The sequence below is a fragment of the Mus pahari genome, chromosome 11 (assembly GCF_900095145.1).
Source record: "Mus pahari chromosome 11, PAHARI_EIJ_v1.1, whole genome shotgun sequence".
NCBI lineage: Eukaryota > Metazoa > Chordata > Mammalia > Rodentia > Muridae > Mus > Mus pahari.
The window spans coordinates 47,919,704-47,944,754 of NC_034600.1; the positions used below are offsets into that span (position 1 = coordinate 47,919,704).

Below are 25,051 nucleotides of genomic sequence, written 5' to 3' on the forward strand. Positions count from 1 at the left end.
AGATTTTTTTTTCAATGTTACTGAGTATAGTTCAGTAGCATGCTAGGATGGTTGCCCACATGACCTAACTATGTCTCTATTTTTCTCCTTTCTCTATAGTATAAGCAAGTGGAACAATACATGTCGTTCCACAAGTTACCAGCTGACATGCGTCAGAAGATACATGATTACTATGAGCACCGATACCAAGGCAAGATCTTCGATGAGGAAAATATTCTCAGTGAACTTAATGACCCTCTGAGAGAGGTAAGATTATCATTTGTTTTATTCCTCTGGACAGCCCTTTGGTCTATTTTGTGTCTCTACTTAAAAGAATAATCAGGTCTACATGCTAATACATCAATTGTTGCCTTTATTCATCTCTTCTGTTTCCTCACTGAGAGACTTCTAACTTTCAAAAGAAATATCAGGAACTCCTTTTTTTTCTTTTTTAATGACTCTAATTCTAGTTTATGTGTTCTTGGCTCTCAAAAGTATGTTCTGTGGCTATACTGTCCTCATGTCCCCAATTTTTTTTATGCCAACGAACAGTGTTCACTTATTCAGATTTTTATCGTTGAGAGTTTACTCTCCCTCTCATACATTTACTCTGCTCATCCTTGGCACACTGATCAGGAGATGTTAGCCTGCTTCCAAAAGCCAACTCTGTGTATCTCATTGAGTCATTTTCCAAAGGAGTACACATGGCTCCAACTGCATATGTAGCAGAGGGTGGCCTTGTCATGCATCAATGGGAGGAGAGGTCCTTGGTCCTAGGAAGGCTCGATAGATGCTCCAGTGTATGGGGAATTGAGGGTGGAGAGGTGGGTTTAGGTGGGTAGGTGGAGGAACACCCTCATAGAAGCAGAGGGAAGGAGGATAAGATCGGGGGTTTCCGGTGGGGGGAGGACCAGAAAAGGGGATAACATTTGAAACATAAAGAAAATATCTAATAAAAAAGAAGAGAAAGTTTATTCTGCAACAGAAAAAAAAAGATATTTTGCAATACCCAAAGGTAATCTTTGCTACACATCCTGTTCTCATCTCTGCCAGACACTTCCCTCTGCTACCAGTTGCTCCATCCCAAAACCCAAAGTGGATGCTCTTGACTCTTTCATCAAACAGTGCTTTGCTCTTGACTTATTATAAAACTTCCCATGAATGTTCTGTGTAATGGTTATATTACAGTTCAACTACCAGATATTTACAACAACTTGTACTCCTTGGAAGTTATCAAAGTCCTCCTGGTAATGACTCCTCCTGCTCTGTGCTCTTTCAAGTACTTTGCTACATTGCTAACAAGACACAAATCCTGCTTCCCTTGCTGTTCCTCTTCATTCTGAAACACTGACTAAAGCTTTGGGGTTTTATTTCCTGCCTCTGATCTTAGTCCTTCAATTTATTTCATCACACATTTTTTTAGTCTAAGTATTTAACACTAAGTATCTTCATGAATTCCATTTTCTTTAAAGCTATATTATATCCCCTGGCACCATAGAAGTTATGTAATGAAGTCATTACCTTTTTTTTTTTCTTAAGCAAAATGCACTAACTTTTACAGTCTTTCTGTAAAATTTTAGTTATTCTTTTGGGTCACTTTGAATGTAAAATTTGAGTTCTATTTTAGATCTTCTTTTATAACCTGTGTTCTGCAAATCCTATCTCTGATTTACATTCATAACACATCTCACATGTATGCCTTGCTCTCTTTTCCAGTGGCGCTGCCCAAAATTTGCAGTACCTTCTTAGTTTTTCTCTGGGCTTGAGGCTAGGTCCTCTTTACTGTCCCTTAAAATGACAGATTAATCTTTTATATACAGGAGCTACCATTTCTTCATTTCCCTGCTCAGTAAAATATATGGTTGTTACATTATGAATTCAATCTTTCTGCACTCAGACTCTAGCTACCTTTGCAGGTTTTAATTTCTGCTTTCACCTTGCAAAGTGATCCTTAGTCAAGTTGGACAGTTTATAGTCTTTCAGCAACATCAACAATGATAATAATTTTTTATCCTACGTAGTATGTATTCCATAAATGACTCACTTCCTTTGACAGTCTGCTTAAACCGATTTTATCTCCTCCTTCTTTGATACAAGGTTAAATCTATTCTTCCTTTTCCCTGAACCCCAAACACTTAGTCTGTAATCTTTGTGTACTACTTTTCATTGATGACTGACTAGGCCATCCTCTGCTACATATGTTGGAGCCACGAGTCCCTCCATGTGTTTTCTTTGATTGGTGGTTTAGTCCCAAGGAGCTCTGGGGGTACGGTTAGTTCATATTGTTGTTACTCCTATAGGGTTGTAAACCCCTTCAACTCCTTGGGTACTTTCTCCAGCTCCTTTATTGGGGACCCTGTACATCAGTCCAATGGATGGCTGTGAGCATCCATTTCAATCCTTCTTAGAAGGGGAAACAAAATACCCATGGAAGGAGTTACAGAGACAAAGATCTGAGCAGAAACTGAAGGAATGACCATACAGAAACTGCCCCACCTGGAAATCCATCTCATAAACAACCACCAAACCCAGACATTATTGCAGATGCCAACAAGAGTTTGCTGACAGGAGCCTGATATAGCTGTCTCCTGAGAGGCTCTGACAGTGCCTAACAAATACAGAAGTGGATGCTCACAGTCATCCATTGTTGAAAGCCTTTAACAAATAATTGGCTCATGCATATTGTTCAAGTCTCGATACTAACATTAATTCATCAAAGAATTGTCCCGTGGGTGATTCATCCAGGTGAGCTCCTCTGTGGACATTCTCCATCACATCTTCTGTGCATACATTGCTTTGCCTTGCTTTTTCTTAAAGTTTACTTAGGTATTTTCTGTTCTGTCATGCAATGAGATTTAGAAAATGGAGGACTTTGTGCCCCTTGAATTCTGCACCATTCCACACCACACATATAATTAATTAATAATTAGATAAGTAAGTACAAATAAATATGGATTACATGCATGGCAGCTCATCTCAAAGAATCATTGATTTTCAGTGTAGCTGGAAAGTTGTCCATGAAACAGTGGCACTTGGGGGAGGAGATAGCCATGCTCAGCATGATGAGAGCTTCATTCTTACAGCTTAGTATCATTGCGCATTTGACTATGGCCAACATACTTTTCCTTACTGTTTACAGAACTGTTTCCTCGTAATTGAGTTTGCTGAGTTTGCAGTGTGTGCTATGTAGCTCTGCTTTGTATGTTGCCATTTTGCAATCTAACTCTCTCTGTGTTAAGAGGGGTTGGTTTTTTTAACAAAGAGTTAAGAAAAATGGGGTGAGAGTGACTGTCAATGGACCATATTATGGAAGGCACATACATATAGTCTTGCACTCACAATAACTAAAGGACATTGGTGGAATATATGGAAGATATTATGTCCCTCCTCCACCAAATTCAGATGATGGTAACTGAGGATTAATTAGTGATTCTGCTATGATGGTATAATATTTGTAGATGTGAGCATTGCCATTTATAAAAGAGATTTCAGAAATGTCTTGTTAATTCTGCTATATCATGCTTGCAGATGTGTTTATAGATAAGAACATGCTAACCAAACACAAACTACTAGTACTTTAATCTTAGACTTCTCATCCTTCAAATTGTAGTAAATAAATCTATGCTGTTTTTAAGCCAGGCCATCTGATGCTTCTCTTTAGAGAAGCCCAAATGAACCAATATGAGCATTATGACAGTCTGCACAGAGGATACTCAATGAATCACCAAGCAGTTATTCCTGATTGCCCCATCCACAACCAGGTAGTGACACATCAAGGACAAGGGAGATTCACAGGGAAAGAAAGAGGTTCTTGTCAGTTCAGCACTGGCTAAGTCTCATATCTGAACACTGAGCTCTACTGAAATTTTTGGTGTTCTGGGAATGAAATGATTACAGATTTCCTTAAAACTCCCTTTTTTTGCTGTAAGCTCACATCTTCAGGCTGAAAGGAAAAGAACAAGTAAAATTTTTTAAGAAAAACTCTTTAAGATATTAGTGCCCAGAAGATTAGCCTCTTAAACATGAAAAGTTACAATGTGATGTATTCAGCATCTCTGTTGTCTATAATCTCTGTGATTTTGTTTTGTGGCTGTCAAAATTACACACCTGCTTACTTGGGCATCTCTGTCTGACCTTTAGGCACTTTACACTATCTCAGATATCTGAACATATCCAACTTGCTTTGCCTTAGAGCAGTGGTTCTCAACCTTCCTTATGCTGCAACCCTTTAACACAGTTCCTCATATTGTGGTGAGCCCCTTACCATAAAATTATTTTGTCACCACTTAATAACTGTAATTTTTTCCACTCTTAGCAATGATCAAGTAAATATCTGGTATGCAGATATCTGCTATGTGACCCCTGTGAACCTCTAAGGGGTTGAGATTCACAGGTTGAAAACCACTGCTTTAAAAATACTTGATCCTTTGGTGACAGTTGTAAGTGTGCATGTCCTTCCCTCTCTGGAAGAAATAGTGAATGAACACACACTTCAGATAGACAGCTTAGTACCATGATCAATTGTACAGTATCACACCACTAGCCAGCACTAACTAGATGTGTGACTTTCAGCTATTTCTTAAACCATTTGTTATTCTTTTTAGCATTTTAAATACAAAAATTGATAATATTTACTATTCATATGTAGCAGAGGATGGCCATGTTGGGCATCAATGGGAGGAGAGGCCCTTGATCCTGTGAAGGCTCGATGCCCCAGTGTACAGGAATTCCAGGGATGGGAAGCAGGAGTGAGTGGGGGGACACTTTCATAAAAGTAGAAGGAGGGTGTATGGAATAGGATGTGTGGACGGACGAGGAAAGGAGATAACATTTAAAATGTAAATAATAAAATATCCAAGAAAAAAAAGAAAAAACTAAGATGGCAAAGTATGTAAAAGATTAGGAACATGCCCAGCACATAGCCAACATTTAAAATAAGTCTTAAATAATTACATAACTCAATGCACAGTAGCCTATTATTGTAGCCTTAATAGCTTTTCTAGTTCAGTAAAGGCATGTTTGCAAAAATATAAAAAAAAAGAGAAAGAGAGAGAGAGAGAGAGAGAGAGAGAGAGAGAGAGAGAGAGAGAGAGAGAAAGGAAGGAAGAGAAGAAAAGAAGAAGGAAGAAAGGAAAGAAAAAAGTGTAACTGCATGTAAAGCACTCAAAAGTTGACTTAAAGTATTTTTCAGGAGTTGCCAAAGTATGTGTGCCTTATTGTATGTCCCATTTCCTTTGGAAGTTATTCAAACAATCTGCTAATAGTTCTTCCTTCGTTTCAGCAGGCAGCTCTCTGGAGACAATGCCCCAAGCATCAAAATTTGACATTGAAATATTAAGATCATAAGACTGATGTGTGCTTTACTAAATGTCAGCAGTATATTTAAAAATAAAATCTAATTAGAAAATTCAGTGAGCTCTACCCCATGTGTATGAGTGCTTGTTGAAGTAGAGATAAAGGAGAGGGTCTATTTTTATCCCAATTAGTATTATACTGAATCCATTGAAGAAGAATGGCAAACCTAACAGTCAAGAAACAGGTTAATGCCCTTCCAAGACAGTCTCTAAAGTTCAGAACCGGTCTATTTTTAAACAATGGAATGTGGGGAGATGTGTGCTGAAAATAGGTACAGATCATGTGTCCCAGGAGAATTTAAAACGTCAGTATACTGCATTCTCACAGACCATGAAATGGGTGAGAGCATCATCCTGTCCTCTGACCTTTAATTTTTAGAATAGTGTTTTTTGTTTGTTTGTTTGTTTTGTTTTTGTTTTTTGTTTTTTTTAGCAAGAAAGAAAATTTTGAGTAAGTACTTAGTGTAATTTTGAATAACTTTTAAATGTCTATACTTCACTATTTAAAAATGCCTCCTAAATTTCATTTTGTTAAAATTAACAAAATAGGTGAGATGCATTGCATCGTAAAGCTATGCCTGACACCCAGTGTTATCACATACTTATGTAACAGGCACAAGTAACAAAATGCCAAATTATCATGTACTTATGTGATTAGATAAAGAAGATGTGTGTGACCTTTTGGGGGTTCTAATTCCAAACAACATCCATAAAGAATTTAAGTCTTTTCTCTCTTGGCTTAGAGTTTTTTGGATGTTGTAATTGTTTAAGATGGAAAACCACTTGCATTGATTTTTTTTTCTTTTAATGTGTGCAAGATATTGACCAAGACATGACTGGAAAGGCAAATAAAAAGAAGCATATTTCAGTCTCAAAGGAATGTCTCTATACTGGAAAAGACAAAAATAAAGTAAAATAAACTGGAAGAATGAAAAGAACGAGAAGTTAAAAGCAAAAACGCATTAAGAGAAATCCAGAAGATGCAGGAAATCACCCATAGTTAATTGATAAAACAAGGCTACATAGTCCAAAATAGCTGACAAAAATGAGTGTGTTCGTGGAGACAGAGAGCACTCAGGAAAGCCTCAAAGGAAAGGTTTACTCTGAATGTGGAAGCAAATGTGGAATATGACTAGAACAAAGAGTAGAAAGAAAAGGTCCAGGGAAAGAGACAGAGGCAAAACAGAAGACTATACTAAATCGGGTTTCTAATTCAGTTTTTTCTTTGTTTAAGAAAGAAAGAAACCAAAACAAAAGTTTTTCTTTTTTTCTTTCTTTTTTTTTTTTTTGTTCAACAATGATTTAAGATAGACGTTTGTAAAGACAAATTAAATATAAAGTATTTTCATTATTAAACTATTTTTTCTGTTGAAGAAAGACATGCCTTTCACCATTACTAAAATAGTGATGAAATTATTGTTCATGATGTTAGAAAAGATGACTAAACAATAGAACTAACACTGAAATGAAGGTGACTGAAGACCAAATTTCAAAGTACACTGATTAGTCAGTGTGGCCATCAATATTTATTAACATAGAAGGAAACTAAGATTTGAGATGAATACATTTAAAAGGTATTATGTTAATTTAGTGTGTGCCTTTGTATGGTTCGGTTTGTGTGTGTGTGTGTGTGTGTGTGTGTGTGTGTGTGTGAAGTTGTGCCCAAACTACTATTTATATGTGGAAACCAGAAATCAAGTTGCAATAGGTTTCCCTTTCCTTCCTTTATTTTTGTTCCCAGAGTTGGGTAGTAATTTGTAGATTAAATTCAGGTAGGGGTTTTTGTTAACAAGTGCCTGTGCTTGCAAAGCCTTCTCATTGGCCCTAGCAGAAACATTTTCAACAAGGTTCTCCACTGATCCAAATGCAAATTATTTACTTTCCATGCTTTTAACATAGAACTATGAATTGAGAATATTACACAAAACAAATCTATATTTTTTAAAAAACTAGTGTCCCAAATGCATATAAAAGAGCTATAAAACTTATTAAATCATGAAAGTGTCATGGATTCTTATTTTGTACTTAGCTTTGTAAGATTGTCTTAGTATCTGTGGAATAAGATGATGGCCTGAGTGCCTCTTCTGTTGCCATGACAAAATACCTAAGATAATCAACTTGAGTAAGGGTTACTGTGGCTTCCAGCTTCAGAAGACATAGTTCTGCTGTGAAGAAACAGCAGCAGACCAAGAATGTGCATTGTGGCAGGAGCAGGAGACTAGCTGGTGACACCAAATCTACACTCAGAAGGAGGAGAGAGAACTGGGAATGGGTCCCAGGATACGAACTGTCAAGGCTCAATGTCCTCCAACAAGGCTCTACCACCTAGTGGTTATACAACTTTCTGAAATGGCACCACCAGCTGGGAACCAAGTATTCAATTATATACACCTACAAGTGGAATCTCATATTCAAACCAGTACAGTGATGGACATGGTTTAGAAGTAATAATGATGGTGATGGTGTTTAGTGAGGGTGGTAGGGGAAGTTGTAATGATAAACACTGATGTTGATATAACACTGTAATGATACAACACTGACTTTCTAAACATAATTTCAGGGAAAACAGTATGTCAAGTACTTGAGGAACTTTGGTTTGTGATATCGCGTCATCAAATAAAACATATTATTGCCACTCTGGGACGGTATGTCAATATAGATAAATCTCTATAGACTGTGAGGTGAGATGGAAAAATGACAGAGACTCATCAACACTTGCAAAGGTCTTAGCCTACCACTGTGCTGATCAAATGTATATACTGAAAGTCAGCTGTCCCAAGACTAATAGAAATGGAACATTGTATCTTACTTAGGTTTTCTATGGCTGTGATGAAACACGAGGGTCAAAATGCAAGCTGGGGAGGGAAGGGTTTATTCAGCTTACACTTCTATATTGTAGTCCATCACCAAAGTAAGTCAGGAGAGGAACCTCAAGCAGGACTGGAACCAGCAGGCAGGCACTGATGCTGAGTCCATAGAGAGGGATGCTATGAGGCTGGGTGTTTCAGCTGGTCTTCCGTGTAAGCTGGATTCCCAAAGAAGTAGGGTTCCGTGAATGTTCTGGCACAGTGAGTGCAAGTAGGCTAAAAACAAGCACTGTCTTCCTTCTTCCATTGTCCTTCTATAGGCTCCAGCAGGAGGTGTGGCCCAGGTTAAGGGTTTGCCTTAAGTTCTGGGTTAAAAATGTATGTAGATCTGGATGAAAAGCAAATGTCATCCCACCTCAAGATCTGGATCAAAGGCATGTTTTCTTCCTGCCTCAAGATTTGGTTCACAGGCGTACCCTTTATTTCTTGACGGTAGTTTATTCCAGATATAGTCAAGTTGACAACCAAAAATAGCCATCGCACACTATGACGTGGAACCCTTGAGATCCTTAGAGTTGTTAGACTTTTGAGGATTTAAAAATTCCTTCCCTACCCTAGTAATGCACATGGTTTATGTTCTTACAATGTTTGTTTTAATTGTGCTGAACCACTTTACAGTAAATTTTGAACTTTAGAAATTGTGTAAGTGAAAAACAATACATGCTTCACACTATTTAAATTAACTTGAGAGAAAATATGTTTTAAACTAATTGTAAGTGAGAACACATTTGTGGGCAGAAAACAATGGCACCAAAGAGGAATCATAATGTAGTGTGATTATGTAATATTATAGTTAGTGATACAAATTACTTCCAGAGTTGTTTTCCTGAATAAAAAAATATGTCATAATAATTGTTTATATGTTACGAATAATTAAAATATCAAATATGATATTTTGTTTAAGTAGAATTTTAATTATTTTCTAGACATATATACACATGCATTCTCATTATATACCACATCTGCATGAGATACATAGCATGCATATGCATAAGCTCTTACCTAAATTTTTTTTCAAGCAAAAAAATTTTAATAGTTACAGCCAACATCAATTTGTCTGCAATTTATTTCTTCATCTTTAAGCAATCTTAATTTTTTAAAGCAAAAATGATGTAACTCTTGTGCTTAATGATGAGACAAATGGACTAGATTCTGGAACAATATAAAAATAAAAATTACTAAAATACAAAATCTTACCAACTACTAGTTCTGGAGTAATGACTTCAAATACACAAAATGCCTTATTGTAATTAATGATCATAAACACTTGATAATATGGAATAAGGTGTATAAAAGGACATCTTATATAACATGGAAATATTTTGTGGTTTTAAATCATTCCAAAGTAATTAATTTTTATATCTATGTATGTCAGTGAAATAAAAAAAAAAAAAGTGATTCCTGCCTACAGTACACTTGATCATGGCAACTTTTAAATTCAAGCTAATGATAACAGTTTTCCATACTTATTGCAAATATTAAATGAGGTGATATATATTGGTTTTAAAATTATAAATTCAAATTACTCTACATGGGTAAGTTATTATTTCTGTTCTTTAAGTTCTTGCTGGGTGGCAGGTACCTTAAATAATTCAATTAAAAAAGATAAAAATGTATAGTTTGTATTAAAGATTCTATCTACACTAGAACAGAAATTGGTTATTACTTTTTTTGAAATATGTTTATAATGTATTTAAGTACATTGTACAAATCAAAGCAGACAAAATTTGCTTAATAATCCTTTTTTTTATTTTTAGTTAACTAGGGAATCCAGAAATGGAGACAGCAGATACAGCAATTTTTATTATTTTAATGAGAGAAAGACCTAGTCAAACATTACCTATTTCTACCACAATAACTATTTCCAAGACTGAAAATTAGTCTTTTGTTATAATTTTAAGTTTCTAATCTGTGTAATAATCAAAATAGAGACGGAAGAACAAAGTTTGCCAGTTAGGCAAAGCACATTAGAGATCGTGTTTAAATTGTCATAGATAAAGTTTTAATTACGATGGAAATAGTTTCAGGTACAAGCAGTAGAGATAAAGATTTAATTTACACTTATAATCTTCATACTTTGATTAAATTTATAGATGTTATGTTATGTGTAGCCAGCATGGGATTCAACATGTTTCCATAAGATGACACCCATCCTCCATCTCTCATCCTGATCTTCAGAACCATTGTCTTCTGCCTGCCTGTGCACATTGTCATGAATACCAGCAAGCTCAATGCCACCTTCTCATCATTGAGCCAACCAATGCAACCAACACTACATCTACATGACTCTCATTTCTCCCCAAAATGAAACCCTCACAAGGCCCCAAGGCACCCAGACTTTTCCATGTCTGTTCAGATTTATTATCATTAGATTTCTTGTAGCCTCTGCATTGCTAGGATCAGTGATACTGCAGTATTGGTGCGGTCCTACAGAAAGGGCAACTGCCTTCCTCAATTTAAACAAACTTACTTCCTGTGTTTCATAGGCATCTATGACAAGACGTAAAAGGCTGGATGGCTTAAATGATAGAGGCATTTATGCATACTTCCAGAAGTCTGGAAGTCAAGAATAAAGCACTGACAGAGTTCATTTGTGCTGAGCTCATATAAAGTTACCCAATTTGACTTGGTTTGAACTCTATCACATTTGAATGTATTTTTCTCTTAATGAGTTTGTAATTGCTAGTGTATACATTTTGGAGGAACACAGCTAAGTGTATGACATGGAACAACACATAAAATCCTAACGGATATAAATGATAAGTCTGTTTGACCCACAACTTGAAGACTGTCCATCTGGTAATTAATGGTATAGCTAGGTTTTGAAGCAGGTGTTACTGGAAAATACTAGAGTTCACATTATTTAAAAGCAATTGCCATCTAGCTTTTCTCTCTACTTACTAAGTTTTAAATATATAATATAATTAACACATGATGGACCCTAGGTTATGATAAAGAAAGATATTGAAGGACATATTGTAATTTGAGGAATCGACATAAGAGTATAGAAAAAGGGAATCAAGGAGACATATGAACCATGCCTTCAGTGGTGTGGAGGTAAACACATTTTGTTTCCCTTTTTCAGAAACAAAAGTAAAGCTAGTTTGATATATAACTAGCTAGTCTGAATGCAATGGAAAACAAACAAAATTAAAATTGGGAAACTATATACCACTGATGGTCGCTTTTGTTCTACCTGTAACCCTTTTAACTCCAATAATTTAAATATTAAAGATAAGTATTTCTTACCCTTGAAGTTTCTTTCATAGTATTTGACACTCAAATTATGTAACACTTGCAATAAAAGCTTTCTGGAAGGCAAGAGAGAATGTCCCCATTAGAGAAACAACCTGAAATCTTCCACCTTAGAGATACAGAATCAAGGGTAATATTTTAAAGTTAAGTGAGAGCAAGTTTTTAAATTGTCATTCAATGTCTAGATACACTTTCAGAACATTTATAAAACAATAATGTGTCCTTTTCTGAGGTGAGTTTCTTATATACTCAATAAAATATCTTGTAGCTTAGGAGTCAAACCATCAAATGACTTAGTTGCAATTTCGAAATGAGGTGACGTTTTTCTTTTGAAGTAACTTCTAAATCTTTTAATAGAATGTAAATTACAGCTCATTCTCAACTCTATTCTGTCAATAAAAGAGTTTTCTTATGTATTATCCCTTGACGTTTGCAAAGCTATTTTTATTATTTATAATTAACTTATGTGGAATACATGCATACATAACTTCTTCCTTTAGCCAGATTTAGGCTTCCGGGTACTCGCTTATTTTAGGAAGTATACTTGACTATGTAAGTAGACTTTGAGTCATATCCCCTAAAGGTTTAGATTCAGGTTCTGTAAATCTGGATTGAAACCTCGTCTACTATGTTTTAGAAAACCTTAGCATGACATAGAAATGCTTTGATTCTTTTTAATTTTTAACATTTATTATTTTAATATGCTTTATCAAGTGCTCTAAGTACTAATCTTATGTATATGACATCCTTAGAAGTAAGGCCACTTAAAATTAACTTTGGTTAGCCATTTCAATATATTATTTTTTATTTACATTTACTCAGAAAATAAAAATTTTACTTAACATGGATCAAACTAAGCCATGATACAAATATTGTGTCACCAACACTAAATGTTAATGGCAGAGAGCAATGTGAGACCTATGAAGTGCTTCTAGTTTCTTTCTTGTAAAGGAGAAGGAAGGAATTCAGGATAAGACAAAGAAAAAAATGGGAAGCTTTCTGACAGGACAGAAGGACATACTCAAATAGAAAAGAAAGCATCAGAAGAGTTAGGGATATGTCTGTCCTTAAGGGCAAATTTTAGAGAAAGGATTAACATTTACTGCTTTTTCAGAGGACCTGGGTTCAGCTCCCAACACCCATTTGGCAGGCCTCAACTGTAACTACTGCTTTGGGATGCTGGTTTCGGCAGGCTCTGCTCACACAGGGCACATGTGTACATGTAGTGAAGATGTTCATAGACACAACGTTACTTCATAATACTGTTCACTGTCCAGTAGAAAGAGAACCTGAATCATAAGTCTCTTTAAAGTTTCCAGTAGTTTTGTTAATGATGAGAAGAAATATGAATTTATATGTGGTTATTTAAATGTAGTTTCAGAATGCAGTATATGTAAGAATCATCATTAAAGTGAGAGTTTTTGTTTTTTGTAGTCTCCAGTACAAAATCTGGAACACATTTTTTTTGTGTGTGTTTATAACACATCTTGATTTGGGTGCCAGATTTTCCTTAGAAACAACCTATATGTAGACTTCATACACTACACAGCTCAAAGAGTATGCTTGCCTCTCCGAGATCATCCATACAGATTTTTCTAAATTTGACAAGTTTTGAACTTTTCACTTAAGCTGATTAGAATTCAGTAAGCTGGAAAGTCAATTTTCAGGCATATTAGCCACATTTCAGTTTTCCAGAAACTCTATTTGTCTGGTGACCCCCACTGGTAGACAACAATGCTCTAAGAATGACTGAAGATTTCTCTAAAATTTGGCTTCATTTGTTTGAACTTCGTGTGATTTTTGTTTAATTATCTTTCTGAGACCTATTTGGCTCATCTCTATGGTTCTGCTAATAATGTTCTAAAAATCATTGTGTTTTTAATTATAAGTAAATGAAAAAACATAGCACGCTCAGTAAGTCATGAACCTGTGGTGCTTACACACACTGTGGTAGTAGTCCCCTTCGAAAAGTTCTGAAAGTTACCGTCTAGACTCGGAGGGACTTACACAGTTGTCCTACTTAGTGTTGCTATTGTTGTGATGGAACACTGTGGGTGAAGCAACTTGTGGAGTAAAGGGTTTATTTGGCTTATGCTTCCATATCACTTTTACTGAAGGAAGTCAGGATTAGAACTCAAACAGGACAACGACCTAGAGGCAGAAGCAGATGCAGAGGCCATGGAGGAGCCGTGGAGCCATGGAGGAGCGCTGCTTACTGCCTTCCTCCCCACGCCTTCTCAGTCTGCTTTATTACAGAACCCAGGAGCATCAGGCCAGGAGTGTCTATATCCACAATGAGCTCAGCCCTTCTGCATTGATCGCTAGTATTAAAAATTATATTATGGGGCATTAAAAAATGCCCTATAACCTTGTCTGGTTGCAGCCCAATCTTAAGGAGGCATTTTCTCAGTTGAGTTTCCCACCTTTCACATGAGTATTGGTTTGAAGTAGGAGTTATTTATTCTAGTTAGCACTAGCACGTATAGAAGACGTAGAATCCTGGTATTTTATTTACATGCTGTAAGCCTGGATTGGGTAGGTTTTGGAGGTTTTCTATCTTACATCCTAGCCATATGTCTCTTGCTATTTGCTATTTCTCCCGGCCATGTGTTCATGGTCCATCACCTTCCATGAAGGCCTCCTCCCTCCTCATGTCCTGTCTCCTCTCTCAGTCTTCCTCAGATCCCTTCACTCATCTTCAAGTCCCGCCATTCTCTCCCTTCTACCCAATCACAGGTGCTAGCTAGCCTTTTATTAACCAATGAACTTAAAATTGGGAAGCAGGGTTTACAGCATCGCTTGCAGTATGTGAAGATGCACTTGCCTTATTTAGGTCTTGGGGGCCAGCATTTAGCATTTGATAATGCAACAGGACCAGACCAACCTCCAACAGCAGTTTCTGTCAAGCTGACGTAAAAGTGGCCAGCACGCACACACAAACAGACAAACAAAAACCCAGACATACCTACTATTGAAAAAATAGGTGAAATAGAAATAAAAAGAAGTCTCTGACAAGCCGGGAAGGTTCTTGACTTATTTATTCACAGTGGATCTTATGGAACAAGACATGACTACATCCTGCTCCACTTGCACCATCAGCAATAAAACTGGTATTCTCCCTCTCTTTCTTATACATCTTCTCTTACAGTCCAGAGACCTCAAATACAATGCTCTGTAATTTAAGTAGAATAGATTAGTTGGAAGAAATTGCAAGATATCAAATGCAAATTGTGTTTTTTAAAACTGTGGTCAATTGGAATACATGTGCTGCCATTTATGGAAGCATTTGCATGAAGGTTTTAGAAAACTGTTCTCAGAGAAATAGAAGTCAAATGAGGAGCCAGTGCTTTGCCTTCTCAGTAAACTAATGACCTTGAAAGATTCTCAAAACACCTGCCATTCAAGAGAATCTATTTCTGGTTGACATTTAACCTCAGAGTTTATGGTGATTCCAGATGCTAATGACAAAAGTGGCTATTCAGAATCTATCAAAAACCTTAAGATATTAAAATCACAATGCAGTAATCCAGTCTACCTGGTGCCTAAACCATGTACCATATTCTTACAAAAGTGTGATAGGTAGAATTTTCTTTTGACTTTTTAAAGTTAAATTTATTTATTATTCACTTTACAACCCAATATCGGCCCTTTCCTCTCCTCACAGAACACCCCTATGAACGTCCTCCCACATTCTACCTTCTGGGTGTCGACAGTCTGGGTCTTGATACTCCCTACACACAAAAATACAGCCATAGAAGTCAGGTCGAAATTATGAGTTGATCAGACAGTGGAAGGTGAATGCTTTATGAGAAATACTATCTACATCTGGTACTGGTACAGCTGTATTTATTTGAGCAAATTTACTTAAGATTTAGTTATTTAAAGGGTTTCTTCTTACTGTATTTGTTATAACAAAAAACTAAGGAAGATTCAAAATTATGAGCAAACATATTGGTTCCTATTATATTTAAGCACTTCAGTAGTAACTGATAAAGCAAAAAAAAATTCATATATATAACCAACAACAGGTCAAAATAAGAACAAAGACAAATATTTTTTTTTTTTTTGTCAATTGATTCCTGCATTTTACCCTTTTGTAAAATAAGAACTGGAGGGGTAGAAGCGACCAAGGAAACAAGGGCCTCTAAATCAATATGGGGAGAGCACGTAAGAACTCACAGAGACTAAGGAAACATGCACAGGGCCTTCATAGAACTCTGCCAGGTCTTGTGCATTATATTATGGCTTCCAGGATTCCTGAGTATGTGAATATATGAGTCTGTTTCTATTGCCTTCTCTTGGGTTCTCTTCCTCTGTTTGTTTGTCTTGTTCAACTCCAATGTGTTAGAGTTTGTTTTATATTAGTATATTTTATTATTATCCCCTAGAAGCATGTTTATTTTCTAACAAGAGAGAAGACCCAGGTAGGAGACATGGTGGCAGTGGGGACACTGGGAAGATGCAGGGAGGGGAACCATAGTCAAGATATATCATGTAAGAAAAAAATCTATTTTTAATAAAAGAAAAATTTAAATGCTGATTTAAAAGTCTTAAATCCACTCTTTAGAAAGGTTACTGAAGATGCTATTCACTGAGATCAATTATTGAAGCGTGTGGTGTGTGTGTGTGTGTGTGTATGTGTGTGTGTGTGTGTGTGTAATTGAGAGGGAAGAGGGAGAGAGGAAGGAAGAGAGAACCATAAATAGCTAGGATAACTGTTGAATCTGTTTAAATAACTAATCTAATAACAATATGACATTAAATTTCTGACAAAATGTGTAATACATGTATCCCAATATACAAATATTTTTTACAATTTTGTTTGTAATCTAGTATTTTGACAATAAATATTTCTAAGTTACAGCATTAGAAAGGAAAGTTTGTATTATTTCCCAAAGAATTAAAGTTTATTCACTCTGCTGTCCCATACCTGGTCTTCAGAGAGGAACTAGAGAATATATTTGGTAAATTGGACAGGAGAAAATACCTCTAGATGCCAGAGTGGTTGGTCCACACTTCCTGAGCAATTTCAGAATCAGTTATGCTTGTTCTCAAAAAAGTAATTACAGCTCCACATCTTATACATTTACTTGAACTACTTTTGAAATGTATTACAGAAAATAAAATCTTGCTGTTTATTCTTTTTGTACTGGACATTTTAATTTTCAAAATATGTCATTATATCTGCAACACTTAACATCTGAAACATACCAAGTCCATTCTCAAGAACTTAACATTGTGTTATCACTCAAAAAATGTTTTTTTCTCATGTGTTTTTCTTTATGACAACCATTCATTGTTACTTCCTTTTATAAAAGTTTAACAAGATTATCAATCACCTTTTCTGACTAGATGTTTAAAATAATTTTCTATTACATAATATTGAAGGGGGAATGTTATGTTTTAATTTTGTGAGAAACTTTAAAAAAAAACAATTGAAATTAAAAATATTACTATCACATAATTAACTTATAAAATTCTTTTGAAGGAATTTTTGTAGGGAAATAAATATTTTGTTTCTTCCTTATTTTTGCTGATGTGAGTAAAATGAGGTAAGTTTCAAATTTTGAGAAAAATTTGGTTTTTGATTAATATAAACATTAGAAATAAAAACTAGTACAGGTTAAATCTCTTAAGATATCTACAATTTATGTTCATATTGAAAAGGTCATGAGCCAATGATCAATATGATGTATTTGATATTTTTCTTCATTTTAAATGAATTATTTAAAGAAAATGTTCTTAAGTGCTGTGAGAAAATATCCTATTTATACTCATATAGAGATAGTTGCCTCTTAGGAATTCTTTGCAGGATAGTATTCCATTTGTAGAAAGGCACAGAGACTGTGGTGACAGTCCCTTCACACCTCACTGTACTCTTCTTTTCAAGATCATTAGTTAGTATGAAGCTTTTCCATAAGACCTTTGAGACAGTCTAAACATCATTCATACTTCAGTGTTCTTTAAATCAGGCTCCTGTTCCATGGTCTCATGCAGAACATCACACCTCACTGAGTCACTCTTTCTCATGCATTTCTGAGCTCAGAGAGTCTCCTGATTGTCTTGGATATGAGACAGACTGTCAAATACTATAATGATGGGCTTAATATTACAGGTATGCAGAAACATGGCAGGAATGAAACACCTTTGTATCACACTATGTAAAGGATATATGCTATCCAAACTAGGTATATTTCAGTCAGTTTAATTAAAAAAAAATCATTACATTAATTTCTATTTTATTACTTTCTTCGAATTAAACTGACTGGAGTATACCTAGTTTTAAGAGCACAATATTTAGGATTCATCTGGGGTAAAGAGAATGATTTTTCTCCTCAAGGGCATCTTTAAGTTCAAAACAGTACTGTCCCTAATAGTGGGAGGAAAAAATAAACGAAAAATTCATCTGAAATCAGAAACTAAACAAAAAAAACAAAGATAAGAGAATGATAGATATTAAATGTGATATTTGGTCCACATTAATCAAGCCCAAATGGTGCCTAGTTAACTCTGTAATGAGCTGTATCTGTGGCAACTTTAATTATTTCAGCTAGTAGTGAAGAGGTTAATACACTGGAATCTAAGGTATGAATCTGTAACAGTGTTCGACTCCTAGTGAACACTGCTTAAACATGTGTCCATATTAATGAAAGGGAAAAGAAAAGAAGGGAGGAAATAAGGAAGGATGGAAGGAAGCAGGGAAAGAAAGAGAGAAGACTAGAAGGTTAGGGCAATGATGAAGGAAAGAGGTTTTAGTTAAGGTAAGAAAACTTCTTTTCTTCTTGTTAGGAAACAGTTAACACTTTGAGACTGCTTTTGTCAAATAAACTGTGGAAAACAAGTATTATGCACATATAAAAGATGTCTGTTTCAGAGTTGTAAATATCCTATAGATATGACATACGAAAATAACAGACAAAATGGAATTAAAAGACAACAGGTCTATGCCATTAAAATTAGAGGATGAGCTGTGCAGAATAAAGGATATTCCCATATGAAATGACAGGATAGCATTGTATGGGAAACTTAAGATAAGATAATTTCAGAAGTATGGACCCCAAACAGTGTGCTATGTGTTATCAGTTGGAGCTATTTTAAATTGACCTGAGGTATTTTTAATTTGTGCAAAAAATATACAAATTATAGATGTTCATAGGATGTTTAATACCTGTGGACTCTTCAAACCAAGATAAATATATTAAGCTTCTTCAAACATTTGTATTTTATGGCACAAATATTAAAAATTAATTATTCTAGCTCTCAGAAATGTAGGATGGTGGTGGTTGTTGTTATTGCTACCGTTGCTATTGTTGCTGTTGGTGCTGTTGGTGCTATTGATGCTGTTGCTGTTGTTGCTGTCCTTGTTCTTGCTGTTGCTGTTGTTACTGTTGCTGATGTTACTGTTGTTGCTATTGATGCTGTTGCTGTTCTTGCTGTTCTTGTTCTTGCTGTTGCTATTGTTACTGTTGTTACTTATTGTTGATGCTGTTGCTATTGTTGCTGTTGTTGTTGTTGTTGGTGCTATTGATGCTGTTGCTGTTGGTGCTGTTGTTACTTATTGTTGATGCTGTTGCTATTGTTGCTGTTGTTGCTGGTGGTGCTATTGATGCTGTTGCTGTTGTTGCTGTTCTTGTTCTTGCTGTTGCTGTTGTTACTGTTGATGCTGTTTCTACAGTTGCTGTTATTGTTGTTGTTGTTGCCATTACTGCTGTTGCTGTTGTTGTTCTTGCTCTTGCTATTGCAGTTGCTTCAGTCATTGTCATCATCTGGTGGAATAAGCACATGATAATTTCTTCATGATATATAACTTAGTGCCCTGAGACTATCCCCTTCTTATCTCTCTTTCTCTCTCAGTTACTATGGAATTAACACATTTGAGGAAACTAATGTGACATATTTCTTTCAGTCCATAGTTTACTCTAATCATAATAATCTCCAATAATATTCATTCTTACAAAGGAAAGGAATTTATCCTCTTTTCTAACTGAGCAATGCCCTGTTATGTTTATCTATCAGATTGTCTTTGACCTATGCCAAGATGATATCAGGTAATTTTGTGAGATAATGCTAAGTAATCTTGTCTCTTACACAACGCTTTCAAATGCTCTAATCTAGTGAACACCCACCATGCTCTTGTGCTCCCTTTCACTTCTTTGGGAAGGTGACTTTAGGTTTTATGCTTCTTAAACAAGATTATAAATTCAACACAATCCTAGTTTTTTTGATAATTTTTCATGAGAGGACACTTGATGCTAGTTTCTTTTATGAAGGAGTTATCAAGAAATGCCATAATGATAACATTACATCACCATCGCTCATTCCAGTACACACAATAACACAATTTCCTATATCCACGTCTTAGTCCAAGAAAAAAAAATATTTCTACTCTGAGCTAAAATCTGCAAAATGGAGCCAAACATGTAGATCGTCTGGCTGTTTAGACAACAAATAATGAGACAGGCAAAGGAGATATCCTCTTTCTGATTCAGACTCCAGTGTGTGAGTCGGAAATGGGGTTGGTTCGAGCCAAGAAGAAATCAGATTTCTCCTACAGTCTTTCACTGACTGCCTTTGGTGACATCTGTTCTCTGTTCCTTTTGCTCTGATGTGAATGATTTTTTTAAAAAAATGTAAACTGAATACATCTGTCTTCTCCTCCCTTCATAATTCCAGCTGGTGGGGGCACCAGGTAGGTTGCTCAGCATCATGAAAGAAAGGCCAAGTAACACTGCACCTAGTCCTTATAGGACATTGCATTTTTCATTGAAATCCATAAAAGCAAGATTAAGATTCCACATTTAAGCTGTAATTGCGAATACAAAATAATATATAAATAAGGGTAATAAAATTAATAGTCTTATTATTTAATTAATGTTATTGAATACTAGTTGTATTTCTTTTCTAACTGTGCGAGTGAAATTTTAAAGAAATTTTAAAAATTAAACAAAATGTATTATATTGGTGACATATGTGGATTACAATTTATATATCTTTTCACAAATGTACATGAGCCATTATTCTGAACATTCATGTTTTTAAATGCTGAACTTATACTTTTCTCCCAGCTCTGACTGATATCCCCCTTCCTGTGTGCCCACTCTTACCACCTTTAGGAAATAGTTAACTTCAACTGCCGGAAACTGGTGGCTACGATGCCTCTTTTTGCTAACGCCGATCCCAATTTCGTGACGGCCATGCTGAGCAAGCTGCGATTTGAAGTGTTCCAGCCTGGAGACTATATCATTAGAGAAGGAGCTGTGGGGAAGAAAATGTATTTCATCCAGCACGGTGTTGCTGGCGTCATCACCAAGTCCAGTAAGGAAATGAAGTTGACAGATGGCTCTTACTTCGGAGGTTAGTAAACACACGGGGCAAGGTCTCTGAAAACTCCAATCCAAAGCCTCTGAACTGTCTTTCCGGAGGCCTTGGAGGCATCGCGTGTTCGGTGATGTCAGAGATGAGCTTTTATTTGAGTTCTGGCAGAAGCACTAGGAACGTAGCTATACTCGAAGGTGCCCAGTTTCAAACAGGTGTATGTATGAGTGTATTGATGAGAGGAGAGTTGCATACAGTTTATGTGGAACCAGTAAACACTGGATGAAAACATACAGAAACCACACTTTTTTTTTTCTTATTCAAACGTCCCCAGAGTGTTGGATGACTCTTTCTCTAACAGTTACAAGGGTTTCCTATATTGCTCTATTAAGATGTTGAATTTTTGTTATTTTTGTATGTTCCTTTGTTTTAATATACTATACACAAGAAGTAACTTTCTTCCTTGACTTTTTAACGAGTTATGGGTGTAGAGGATAAAGCCTAGAAGTCTGTCTTTAGATTTATTGCTAAAAATTTCCACCATCATTGTTGCTCACATATAATTGACAAAATCCAAGGTTTCTCCCGCAGCACTAAGCAAAGGAGAGATGTCTATACCATGCTTGGGCAGCAGCTTATGTTGCTGAAAGGCCTGAGTATTTGGTTTATTTATAACATGGCTATTGTAAAGTTCATGCTTCTGAATATGTTCAGCAGAGTGTGTGATTATAAAATCCCTGGGTGATACATATGCTGAAAAAAAAGTTGAAAATTTTAAAACACACTATAATTAAGACTGGATTTGTGGGGCCAGCAAGATGGCATAGCAGGTAAAGGCACTTGCTGCCAAGATGGATAACCTGACTTGGATTCCTAAAATCCACAAGGTAGAAGAAGAGAACTGACTCCAACCAGCTGTCCCCTGAGCACCACACATGAACCTTTGCACACATCCCCCTCAAATGAATATAAATGAATAAACGAAGTAAATGAGTATAGATATGTGTTTGTGGTAAATTGAACAGCATTGTCACTACAGCTATATTAAGTACCATGACCGAGGTTGCTTCAAAGACTAAGTCAGGATGGGTTCAAACTCTGGTGAACCCAGCATACCAGTGACGGTTACAGTGATGAGATACAAGATCATGCCCAGTATTAAAATAATTTTTCCTGTTATATCTCTTAGTGATGTTGCATCTTTGTCCACGAGTGAAACACAACTATGATTTTTGGTACTGTGGTGATTTATATGACCTTCTATATCGTGTTGGATGTTAGCTTTTGCTAATCTTTTAGGGAAGTAAATTCAACTTAATCCAAATCCTCCATTCTTACCTTCTCCCTGGTTTGTATTTCCTCCATAATGCCACATTACACTCGATCAACAATGTTTTCTTTTGTGCTATGCAAAGAGCTTCTTAAACTTTGTGTCTTAAACTTCATGAACCTCATGAGCATTTTTGATATTCAGTCCTAGAGCCTCTTGAAACTTGCTTGTTGGCAAATTAGATTGTAGTAATGTATTTTGTGAGGAAGAGCCTGATAATAAAGCACCAGTCTCCTCTGTGCATCTAATGCTCACGGAGCTGTACAAATTGCTACTGTTGGTGTCTGACACAATTGGGCTATTCTATGCAGAACTATCTTTTCTCCCATTCCTTATTTATTAGCCTTTTATATCTGCATATGAAATACAACCTAATTATTTTAGGGCTCACATTGTTCGGAGGTTCCATCACACGCCACCTATGTGCCCTTTAAAGTGGGGTTTTATTGGCTTGTTCTTCACTCGGATTGTCCTGTATTTTCTGTTCAGTGTGCAAAGGCTCTTGGTGGCTATTTTTCTTTCAGTTTAGAGTTCTCCATATGTCCAAAGAGTCCTTCATTCATTTGTTGGATGCTAGTGTATTAAATCAAGATTTTGTCACTAAGAATGTCCGTGCTACCTTTCTAGCATTGCATCTGACATTTCTTAGCTAAATAAAGCACTGTTGCACACATCTACTTGTGGGTGGACATACGTGTGTGTGTGTGTGTGTGTGTGTGTGTGTATGCGCGCGCACGCAAAGACAACACTATTCTGCAAATGTACAGGCGTTGGTTTCTATAACCATCTGCATCTATATAAAGCTAAAATGAGTTCCTATCGATGTTTTCACATTTAATCCATTACCATATAGAACAGTCTAGTTCAATCCTATTCAGTTCTATTCTATCTGTAGCTCTTCATTTAATAACCAAGATACCATGTCCCTTGTAAATTTGTGTTCAATTTAGGTACACAGATATAATTACATTTATAAGCAGAAGTACAATTGTATGTATATACTTTGCCTTCATTCTTACAGTCTCCATGGACTTCCAAAGGCACCAAGGTTAGCATCGATTTCTCCAGCCCTCTCAGAGACACTGTGCCACACAGTTGTAATATACTTATGGTTGTTTGTCACACTCTGCGTATCACCCAGTGTCTTAGGGATTCTATTGCTGTGGTCAAACACTATGATCAAAAGACAAGTTCTGGAAGGTTTTATTTTATTTTATTTTATTTTATTTTTGGCTTACACTTCCACAGGAACTGAAACAGTGCTTGAACTTGGAGGCAGGAGCTGATGCGGAGGCCATGAAGGGGTGTTGCTTACTGGCTCGATCTACATGGCTTGTTCGGCCTCTTTTCTTATAGAACCCAAGACCACCAGCCCAGGGATGACACTATCCACAATGAATTAGATCCTTCCCATGCAATCACTAATTAAGAAAAAGCCCTACAGGGTTCCCCACAGCCCTATCTTATAGAGAACTTTTTGTTTTCTCAATCAAATGACTTTCACATGGTTGTAGTTTGTGTCAAGTTGACACAGATCTAATTAGCATTCCTAGTAAGGCTCTGACCTAATAAATTGCTTCTCAGTTTTCGTATAATAAAACTTACTCTGTGGTAAAGAATTCCATATGTTTTACAGATGACAAGTACTGTATACACCATCATTTTAATATCAAATCTCACCTCCATTGAAAAAGAAAGAAAAATGAAATACCCTATATATCATTTACTGGGTCCTCTCCCTGTTAGAGCCTATAGCAATCACTATTATGTTTAAATTAAACTTCCAATTTCATTGTAAGATGCAATTATGAAGAAAATTGTGGGGTTTGACATTCCCCTTTTAGGAAATGACCTGGATATGGTCTCATATTAGCTATAGGAACTATGTTACTAATTCTTTGGGTTTTACTTCTTGGCAATCTTGTTTTCTCCATAAAGAGAATTTTTTTTCTGCATTTCCTATTGACATACATGAAAATTTCTTTTTCCTGTCTCGTTTCACTAGCAGACATTACCAGCATTTGGTTGAATTAAAGAGGTGCGAGGCATATTATTATCTTGATACTCATTTGGGAAGAAATAATCTGCATTTTTGCCATTAAACATAGTATTAGTTGAAAGCTGTTTTGAAAGAGCATTTAGGTATATTAATTATATTGATAGTAGTCTCCATAATTATTTTAAATAATAAATAAAATATCTATCTTGTCTACTTTTTCTGTGTGATATAGAATAAATGTTTATTTTTTTTATTTTATTGTTATGAGTTTTTAAATTCTAAATAAAATAGAGAATATTATCCTTTCATTAACATGTTTTATAGTTGATTATAGTTTCATGATTAATTAATTTTATAAGAGATATTACTCTTCTCCTTTTCTATCCCTTAATGTATTGTCTGGGTTTTTGAATTAAGGTAATTCACACTTCAAAAACGGATTTATGAGTTTCTCTCTCAGTTCCTATTTTCTAAAAAATTATTTTGTAGAATTGGTCTCATTGCTTCCTTAACCATGTTATAGAATTCTCTAATGAAAACATTGGAAGCAAGTATTCATTTGTGCAAGGTTATTACATATTTATTCAATTTCTTTATACCACAGCTACAATGTTTGCTCAGCTTACCCATTCTTTACTGTGTAAATTTGGTTAGTATGATTCATCTACAACCTTTTTCAATGTTATCGTCAGCAAAGGTTCTGAGTAAATGAGTGTGGAGCAGGTGTATTGGGCAAACTTATAGGCAATAGAGATACTGGAAAGAGGTAAGGAGATCAAATATCCTGCAATTATCTAGTTTTTAACTTGTGATTGCTTGAAGAAAGAAATTCCTAAAACTGTAAGCTGTTTTATTAGACAATGAAGAGAAATGCTTTAGGAAACTTAAAACAGGGAATACATGAAATGTCTCCCACCTCCTTCTGCCATGGAAGGAATCAGAATGTAGGGAA

At 35.7% G+C, this 25,051-nt stretch overlaps 1 protein-coding gene across 1 annotated transcript in view; it reads left to right on the top strand.

Moving 5' to 3' along the window:
* The window catches only part of Hcn1 (hyperpolarization activated cyclic nucleotide gated potassium channel 1), a 356,122-nt gene that overhangs the window by 289,704 nt on the left and 41,367 nt on the right, over positions 1 to 25,051 (top strand). Inside the window, exons 5-6 of the mRNA XM_021208583.2 lie at positions 100 to 246; positions 20,569 to 20,809. Coding sequence (XP_021064242.1) covers positions 100 to 246; positions 20,569 to 20,809 — 388 coding nt within the window. The remainder of the gene's footprint in view (positions 1 to 99; positions 247 to 20,568; positions 20,810 to 25,051) is intronic.